This window comes from Sciurus carolinensis, chromosome 12, assembly GCF_902686445.1.
Source record: "Sciurus carolinensis chromosome 12, mSciCar1.2, whole genome shotgun sequence".
Lineage (NCBI taxonomy): Eukaryota > Metazoa > Chordata > Mammalia > Rodentia > Sciuridae > Sciurus > Sciurus carolinensis.
This window is the reverse complement of record NC_062224.1, coordinates 18,460,825-18,470,476: the sequence shown is the minus strand read 5'-3', so window position 1 is coordinate 18,470,476 and position 9,652 is coordinate 18,460,825. Positions and strand designations below refer to the sequence as shown.

General features: G+C 37.1%; 1 protein-coding gene across 1 annotated transcript in view; it reads right to left on the bottom strand.

Moving 5' to 3' along the window:
- Window positions 1-1,299: 1,299 nt before the first annotated feature.
- The window catches only part of Sec61a2 (SEC61 translocon subunit alpha 2), a 28,537-nt gene continuing 20,184 nt past the window's right edge, over window positions 1,300-9,652 (bottom strand). The window contains 7 exon segments of the mRNA XM_047521397.1: window positions 1,300-2,456; window positions 4,562-4,638; window positions 5,317-5,508; window positions 7,635-7,832; window positions 8,158-8,237; window positions 8,240-8,317; window positions 9,260-9,413. Of these exon segments, the coding sequence (XP_047377353.1) occupies window positions 2,270-2,456; window positions 4,562-4,638; window positions 5,317-5,508; window positions 7,635-7,832; window positions 8,158-8,237; window positions 8,240-8,317; window positions 9,260-9,413 (966 nt within the window). The 3' untranslated portion in view covers window positions 1,300-2,269.

Sequence of the window (9,652 nt, the reverse complement as noted above, 5' to 3'; positions counted from 1 at the left end):
TTATACTAGACTTAAGGATGGACAGAATTATGGGACTCCAGAACTTTATAAATCAAGTTTACTGTCTTTCTAAATGTGAATATTTAGATCCATCTCCTTGCTATAACAGTAAATTTCCCCTATGCCTCTAACCCTTTTAGTTAAAATCTTTTTTAAAATCATGGGTATCACGGGTCGCCGTGGCGCATGCCTATAATCCCAGCGGCTCAGCAGGCTGAGACCAGAGAATCGCAAATTCAAAACCAGCTTCAGCAAAAGGAAGGCACTAAGCAACTCAGTGAGACCCTATCTCTCAATAAATACAAAATGGGGCTGGGGATGTGGCTCAGTGGTCAAGTGCCCCTGAGTTCAATCCCCGGTACCCAAAAAAAGAAAAAAATCACGGGTATCATGATTCTCCAAAGATCTTAATATCTTTTACCCTAAGCTCACAAGGATGCATCCTATTATTTCCCGTATTACTCTCCTCCTTTGAAATCAAGGAAAGGCAGAGATAGACTCTAGTACAGACCAATTCTTCCAAAGCCATTCCTGACAGAAATGACCTTCAAGGAGTAAGGCCTATAACCTCTACCTGGCCTTTCTTCCCAAGAGTCATTTAGAAGTGACAGCTAACTCACAGAACTATCCCCAGTGCTGTTTACATTATCTGTGAACATTTAAAAGGTTATGCCTTGGAGATTGAGTCAGAGTTTGAACACTGCAGTCTGGATGTTTTCACAGGTCAGCACTGTTTTAGGTGCCTGCACTTAAAGTGATTTACAGCCAGGTGTGGTGACGCACGCCTATAATCCCAGCGGCTTGGGAGGCTGAGACTGGAGAATCGCAACAAAGCCAGCCTTGGCAATGGCGAGGCGCTAAGCAACTCAGCGAGACCCTGTCTCTAAATAAAATACAAAATAGGGCTGGGGATGTGGTTCAGTGGTCGAGTGCCCCAGAGTTCAATCCCCGATACCAAAAGAAAAAAAGTGATTTACAGGGCTGGAGTTGTGGCTTGGCAGTAGAGCAACTGCCTGGCAGAGTAGGGCTCTGGGTTCAATTGTCAGCACCACATATAAATAAAATAAAAGATCCATTGACAACTAAAAATTTTTTAAAATGATTTACAAAAAACTATTTGAATTCAGATAGAGACACAATATTGTGTTGAGACCACTTTTCCTGCCCCCTTCCAAATATTAGTCATACGAGTACCTTTAAATGAGCCACTGTTCAATAATTTAAAGTGTAAATTACATTTGTCCTCTTTCAATAGGCATCTCAGAATGGACTTGGGACAAATACAATGAACCTATACAAAAAATCTTAGAGAACACTTAATATCAGATTCCTTTATTTTTCCAACACAACTGAAACAGTTTTATTAAATAAAAGTTTATTGTCTACTGTTTACACTCATGTTGCTGCTATAAGTACAACAACAGACTTAAATTCCTAGCATGAATTACTCATTGTTCACCCCCACTGAACTACAGACACTGCTTGAGAATTAGATCTTTGCTTTAGGGATTTAAAAAAAAAAAAAAACGAAAGAAAAGAATTGGGGCATTGCATCTTGAAAGAGTATTCTCAAGTGACTGCTGGAATTAGCAGGCATAGCCAATACGGTCAAACAGCACAGAGTATGCTGTCCCTGGGAGGAGAGGAGGAATGAAAAACAGGAAGAGTAATTAGAAGCAATTGTTTTCTAGCAACAGAAATACCATCAATGCTTGATTTTGCTCATCTGGGCTAAGTGGCTGCTTTGGGAAGGGATAAATAATAGATGGGGGTGGGAATGGAGAGGGAGGGCAAGGAACATGGATACTATGAGTTAAAAAAGTATAAAAAGTAATTATCTAAAATATAGATTAGATATAAATGTTCCAGAACTCATCAGATAAGCTCAAAAATACTGGAAAGTGGCAATTTGAACTACATTTATTTTTAAACAAGGGGGGAGTATTAAGTGTTTTGAATGTTGTGTGCAAAACTAATCTATGTCACCATCTCACTGTCATGATTTGACACAGCAAGGTAGATGCATTGGTTTCCAGCATTACAGGCAACACTAGATGTACATTTTTAACGAATAATGTAAACTTCAGTTTTAAGGCAGCTGGTACTAATGCTGCACACAGGCTTAGCTCCATGCCCATTTCAGAAATGGGACAGTTAGCACTTGAAAACAAGAAACTGTGAGGGAGGAAAAGGGGAACCAGCATTATTTGACAAAAACAATGTGTCAAAATGTTTTCCCTTTCACACACAAAAAGAAATACTTGAACATTTAGAAAAACAAAGCACCCATCCCGCCAACTTCAGCCTGTTCCTTAACAAATATTTCAAAATACTGATAAATAATTGTGACTGCAAGTAGAATTCCAGTGCCAGATCCAATGGCCCCGAGGAAGTCAGCTAACACCGACAGGGCGCCAATGCACAAGCCACCGAACGCAGCTGCAGTGGGGATGTACCTAGAAGACAAGACCTTAGTCAGGCAGTGGAGATGAAAGGAGTGAGGGAATGAGACGGCTAGGCTTTCCTAGCAATGCTGCTCTCTAAAGAAATATAAATTAATCCAGCAGGAGAGTCTGCAGCACTGACGGATTGTACACAGCGGATGACACGCTGATGAGAAACTGATTAAGGCAAGGACTTAACTCCCTGTTTGAAAGAAAAGGGCTAACAGTCAAAAAAGGCGATATGTAAGTTTTAGGGCAGAAAAGCAGAACCCTGGGGCTGAGATTTGAGCATTAAATGTTTAATCTTTTTAAACAAGTAACTCCTGTTGTGGAGTGAAAAGTAAATTTCAAATGCTAAGTGTCAACAGATGGAACAAATTTTGATGATCCTCTTCAACAATGATTCAACCTTAGTTAACATTAGAGAGTTATGAGGAAAACTTTTTTAAAAATGAGTTTTTGTTTAAAATAAGGGAAAAAAAGGGGGGGATATAAGAGATGAGAAAAGAATGGCCACATCTCCTGAAGTCAGAGGTTCATTACGACACTGTATTGCAGTGGGTGTTGAAGTGAATAAAAAGTTCACTTAAAATACTAGTGCCTTTTCAACCAGAGACCTGGGGCAACTGGACAGCCATCACAAAACAAAAATGAACTCAAAGTGTGTCACAGACCTACACACGAGGTGTAGGACAACACAGGAACACCACTTGAGTTTGGCAATGCTTTCTTAGTTACTACACTAAAGCATCAAAATTAAAAACTCGGACATCAAAGGTCATCATCAAGAAAGTGAAAAGCCAGTCATGGTGGCTCACTCCTATAATCCCAGTGACATGAAGGCTGAGGCAGGAGGATTGAGAGTTCAAGGTCAGCCTTGGCAACCTAGTGAGGCCCTGTCTCAAAATTCAAAAGGACTGGAAATGTAAATCACCTATGTATCCACAGTACCAAAAACAAAGTGAAAAAATAACCTACAGGAAGTCATATCTAGAGACTTGTATTAAAAAAATAAAATTCAAACCCAATTCTTAAAACTATCAAAAAGACAACCCAATTAAGATGAGCAAGGGATCTGAATAGATATTTCTCCAAAGAAGAAATAGCATAAACAGTCAATAAACACTTGAAAATATGTGGAAAATCAAAACCATCAAGAAACACCCCTCCACACCCTCTAGGAAAACAAAAAACAAAACCTAAGAGCTATGCTGGTGAGATAAGCAACAAATGGAAGTCTCATCCACTGCAAGAGAACGTCACAGCCACTTGGGGAAGCAGTTTAGTAGTTCCTCAACATAGAAAACACCCAGCATTTCAGTCCCTCCTTGACGAATGAAAATGCACATCCACACAAAACTTGTACAGTATGTTTGCAACATAATAGCCAAAAAAGTGGAATCAACCCAAATTTCTATCAGCCAGTGAATAGGTAAATAATGTAGTAAAGCCATACAATGGAAGGATATTCAAGAAAGACGGAATAATGATAATTACTACAACGTGGATAAAAATGTGAAGTGAAAGAAGTCATTCACAAGAGTACATATGTGAAACATTATACAGAATGTCCAGAACAGATAAATCTACAGAGACAGAAAGTAAAAAGTAGTTGCTGCAAGGGGTAGGGGGTGAGGCTGGGGTCAGAATGAAGACTAGTGGGTTAATGAAGAACAATGGTTGAGGGATGAAAATTCATAATGCAGTACAGTTCTAAATTCAAAACTCCACACTTCAAATAAATACATCACACGTTATGTGAATTATTGTCCAATAAAGCTGTTACCAAACACCTGATGACAAAATCACAATTTCTGAAGGTGGGATAGTAGTACTTTTTAAAAGCTCCGTGGCGATTGTATGTGCAGCCAGTCAACATTGATGAATACTGATTTGTATCATTTTCACACTGGACAGAACATAATTTCAATGAAAATACTTTGCTTAGGGGTCAGTTTGAACATGGAGAACAATTTAAGTTTTGTGTTAAATCTGAGTTCTCTCGTATGGAGAAGAGGAAATCTGCTTTCGACACGCATTTGAAAAGTCAAAGTGGTATTAGTGATGAAAGGCTAAATGCACATGCTCCTATGAAGGACTGAATCTAACAAACTTACCTATTAAGCTCATGAACCATAGAGGTATCTCTGTGACCCCTCATTACCATTTGCTGTTCTTTAAGCTGTTTAGCTACCTGTCAGGAAAAAAAAAAAGTTCCAAATAAAACTTTTTTTTTTTAGTACTAGGTATTGAACCCAGGGGCATTCTGTCACTTAACTATACCCCCAGCACTTCAAAATTTTATTTTGAGACAAGTTCTCACTAGTTGCCCAGGCTAGCCTCAAACTTGGGATCCTCCTGCCTCAGCCTTCTGAGTAGCTGAAATTATAGTTGTGCACCACTATGTCCAGCAAAATCATCAGTCCTAACATCTCACTGTTTGCTATCATGTTCTGTGTGAAGTGCTTTCCACACACTAAAAATTAAATGCAAGACCCTTGAAAATGGATTTGTATCATACCCATTAAACCTAAAAAAACAGGCCTCAATGCTGCCAATACATGTTAATCAGACACTAAACCAGTGTTTCTCAAACTTTTTTTTTCATTATTACCTTGCTAAAGAGAAACTGAAAACTAAGGACAAGATTTTTTTAGGTAGGGTTGAGTTCTAGAGGAACAAAAACCATTATATTAAAGATTTTCCACCTTCCAAGAACCAATTTTTTGCCTGCTGGGGATGACACTGCCTCATTAAAGAATGTACTAAACAAAGTATAAATTACAAAAGAAAGAATATGTCAATTACTACTTTGGTACCTAAAAAAGTCATAAAATTTTAAAAAATCATTTCAAATAAACCAAATACTTACATCTTTGGCTGAGGAACCAGACACCTCTATCCATGTCTTAGAAAAGAATGCACAGGATCCCAACATGAAAATGATATAAACGACCACATGGACAGGGTCCTCAAATATGGCACCCATGGATTCAGGAGGAGAAAGATAGTAACAAAGGCCTCCAACAGGGTAAGAACGAGCAGGTCCTCCCCCACTGACATCCTACAGAGTAAGAATAAAAAGGACAAATGTCCAACCTGACTGATCAATATTTTTTTCTTTTTTGGCAATAGGGTCAGAACCCAGAGCCTGGGACATTTTACCACTGAACTTCACCCCTCAGACCTTGAGATGTTGCCCAGATTGGCCCCAAACTCCTGGGCTTGAGTGATCTCTTAAGTCTCCCAAGTAGCTGGGACTACAGGCTGGAATACATTTTTATGAATTTCAAAGTTCTCAAAAATTTTGACAGTGTTTTAAGTTTAAAGCACCTTCAACCAATGATTCTATGTAACTACAGGAGTAAAGTTTTGCACTTACTACTTCACTCCTTTGAAACTGTATAGCATTGATGATGCACAATGCATTTTGAACATATTAACAGAAGAGTGATTTTTTTTTAATTTATAATTACATCCTACAAAATCTTTTTTCAAAACCTCTTTCTGAATATAAGAATATGATGACATAATCTTACATTCAGAACCTATTTTCTGAATTATGTTTAAAAATGTCCAACTATAGATCCTTAACGATTGTTACATTTCAAAGTATTAATAATGCAATCAAAATATTGAGAAAACAGAGCTCATTGCCTAAATTTCATATGGTTTATACATTATTGAAAGCAATAGTCTTTTCAGGGGCTGCTCACTAATAGAGTACTTGCCTAGCATGTGTAAAACCTGGGTTCAATCCCCAGTAGCAAAAAAAAAGGAATAAAAATTTTAAAAAAATTTAAAAAGAAATAATCTTTTCATAAATATTTATAATAATCAGATTTTTATAGTAATAAAAATGGGAAAAGCATGTATTTGCTCATATTAAAGTCTTAGGTCAGAAGGGTAAGAAAACAATTTGGGGTTGTAATGATTAAAATATCTGGTTCCTGAACTTATAATTTTCAAATGATCCTTTACTGTGCCTCTAAAATCACAAATCCCAGATTGAAAGCACTGTTTTCAGGCAAATTCAATTTACCAATAATTCTCACATTAAAAACAATCTTACTCAAGATCACAACGCAATGTATACAGAACCAACTCCTCAATACATCTGTTGCTATGAAATTCCTATCTCGGTAATAACTATTGCTGGACAAATAAGGGAGGGACTCCATCCTTTTCCTCTTCATCCCCTTCTCCTAGTTTTAATGGCCAGAATAAAAAGCGTAATCAAATTTCTCTTAAATGAACAGGAAAGAAGTATTATGAATAAAAGGAATCTTATTTCCTTCAACTAACATTCTAAAGTAACTATCTTTTCTGCTAACTTTAATTTTTTTAAATTACTCTCAGTAAAAGTAGAAAGACAGGAGTTATCACAAGTTACAATGCAAAAGGTAGCATATGAAAATAAATACGCAGAATAAACACTACATTACTCTGAATGATTATTTTAAAATACTGATTTTGGCAGAATACAAATGCTAAAATTGCATACACTACAAAAGAACGTAAGAAGGTAAGAGTTTTTTAATTCTATAATTTTAAGAGGGAAAATACTCCTTTTTCAGATGATAGAAATTTAAACAAATCAAAATTTCACCACTAGTAAAAACTCACCTCAAAAGCAACAAGGCTGGGCTGCTTTAGGAGAAGTTATGATAAAGAAGACCTACAGAAGAAAACTCACAACTCACTGGATTCTATTTCTAGCTCTCATCAGTTTTGTTAATTACATACTGATCTTCAGCCCAGTTTAATCACAAGCTAGTTTACTGCCATTCAGGCCATGAAAAATAGAGGGAAAATAGGAAAGAATGATTACAGTATCCCATATGTTATCTGTAAATAGCTGGGGATTTTTAGCAAATAAAAACAATTTCTTAATAGAGAAATAAGATTACAAGGCAAGAAATCACTTTTCCTGAAAGCAATTGTGATTTTAGCCTAAAAGGTCATTCAAATGATATATGAAATTGCCTCCTAGACAATAAAGTAAAACATACTTGGTCCATTTTAGTTTTACAACACTTACCAATTCTAAATAACAAACTCTGCTATAGGCAAATTAATCTGAAAATGTTATGGCAACTGCTTTAATGTCTATCTCATTCAGTCAAATATAACCATGAAACACAACTGTATTAAATTATAATACTTATTATAAATAAATGAAATACTCACAGCCCACTGTCCTAGTAAATTTACTAAAAAGTTGCCACTAAATCGAACAGACAGCATCTGGGAAATAACATACAGGTTTGAAACCAGAGCAGACTGAAGAATAATGGGAATGTTCGAGGTGTAGAAGAGTTTGATGGGATAGCTACTGTATTGTCCTCGATACCGGGCCGACTTAATTGGCAAGTCAACACGAAATCCCTAAAAAATGAAATGAAGAGTCAAGTAAGAACAACTGTACTTATTAAGAAAAGAATACAAGCCAGGGAGGGAAAACAAGTAATAGAGGGTATAAATAGATAATACAAACAAAAAGGCTCCCCCTTTCATACACCAACTTTCTTTTCTATTTCATAAATAGCAATATTTTGCAGCTTCAGACTAGAGGGTAAAGAATGAAATTATTTGCTTGACTAGATCTTAAAACCCTGGCAGATTAGACACTAGCATTTCAAATGGTATTCTTCTATTTAAGAGCAAAATAAAACCCACATCCCAGTTTCTTCAGTAAAAAGATTATACTTACCTGAAAATATATTACAACAGCAAACACAAAAACTGTAGCAATGAGGTTCATGAGATTGGGTAAGTTCTGCCGGTAAAAGCTTCCCTTAAAGCTCGGACTTTGTCTGTCCTGGTGGCCAACAAATGAAACAGAGCTATGACTGCACCCTCAAACTCAGTACCTGAGAAATCAAGACAAAAACAAACTGTACATGCCTTTTCCAGAGCTGCCTCAAAGATCAAAACAAATAACCTGAAACTCCAGTCAAAAGAATTCACCACTGTTTGCTTTATCACAGTCACGTGTGCAGATTCTAAACACATTTAGGTCACTGAGGCAAATCTCTTTTTGTATAAGTCTGAAGTTTTCTCAAGAGCCTATTCTTTATGAAAACATCCAAAGTAGAGTCTACCAAAGCAAATATTTCATTCATGAAGATTTGCCTCTCCTTTATACTCTAGGGAAAGGAAAGGAATATTTTTAGGAAAAATAAAAAAGCAGCAAAGCAGAATAGAAATGTCAGAATCAAAGGACATATGACTCTATCAAGCTTGCTTTTACGTTTACTGTAACATTAATAAGCCATCATTGCTATTTTCTAAGGGCTGGGAGCAGAGTTTGATGTTAATCGGTTAGAATAGGATGATAACTGAGAAAACTGGAGAGGGGTAAAGGGGAAAAACAGAATGAGATCTTTCAAAACTTAGATGCTATTACAAAACCAATTAGAGGAGAAGCAAAAGTGTAAGTGCTCCCTGAGGGTACGATAAGCAACGTCTTTTCACTTCAGGACTCCTGACCTACTTTTCATTCCTTTAGGAATACTGCAGCCGGTCAGCCCAGCGACTTCTGCAGCAATGGCTTAAAGTCAACAAACATCATTTTTAAGATTGTTTGCAATCACTGAAATTTTAAAGGAGCAGAGGCTAAAACACAGACATCATTCTGTGTGATGTACTATTGCACACTACACATCTCTGCTTAGCAAGTTTTGAACAAATAGCATTCGTTGTCCCCTGGGGTGGCAAACCCGAATGGCCACAGGCATGTACTGCTACATCATGGACTCATGTCCAGCACACATCCAGCAAACTCGTGCAGTTGCAGTCACTGTGCAATGTACCTCTGCCAGTGTTAATGGTAGTGGGACTAAAGGCCTTCCAGACAATGGTTTCACAGATGTTGGTGGCAATAAAGAGGGAAATACCAGACCCCAAGCCGTAACCCTTCTGTAGCAGCTCATCTAACAGCAGCACAATCAAACCAGCAACAAACAACTGTGGGGAAAGAAATGCATGTAAGCGGAAGCAAGAATAAACTCAAGAAAGAGGGGAGATGAACACCACGGACTATTTCAAACTACTGGCATTTTCAATTATCAAACCTAATTGTTGCAGTCTCACTATTGGGAGCTTTTGACCTGCTTTAGTTTTACTCAAAGCCAATTCTGAAAATCAGAGGATCAGAAATACTGTTACATTATAAAGCAGACATTTCAACTTTTAAAGTATACTTA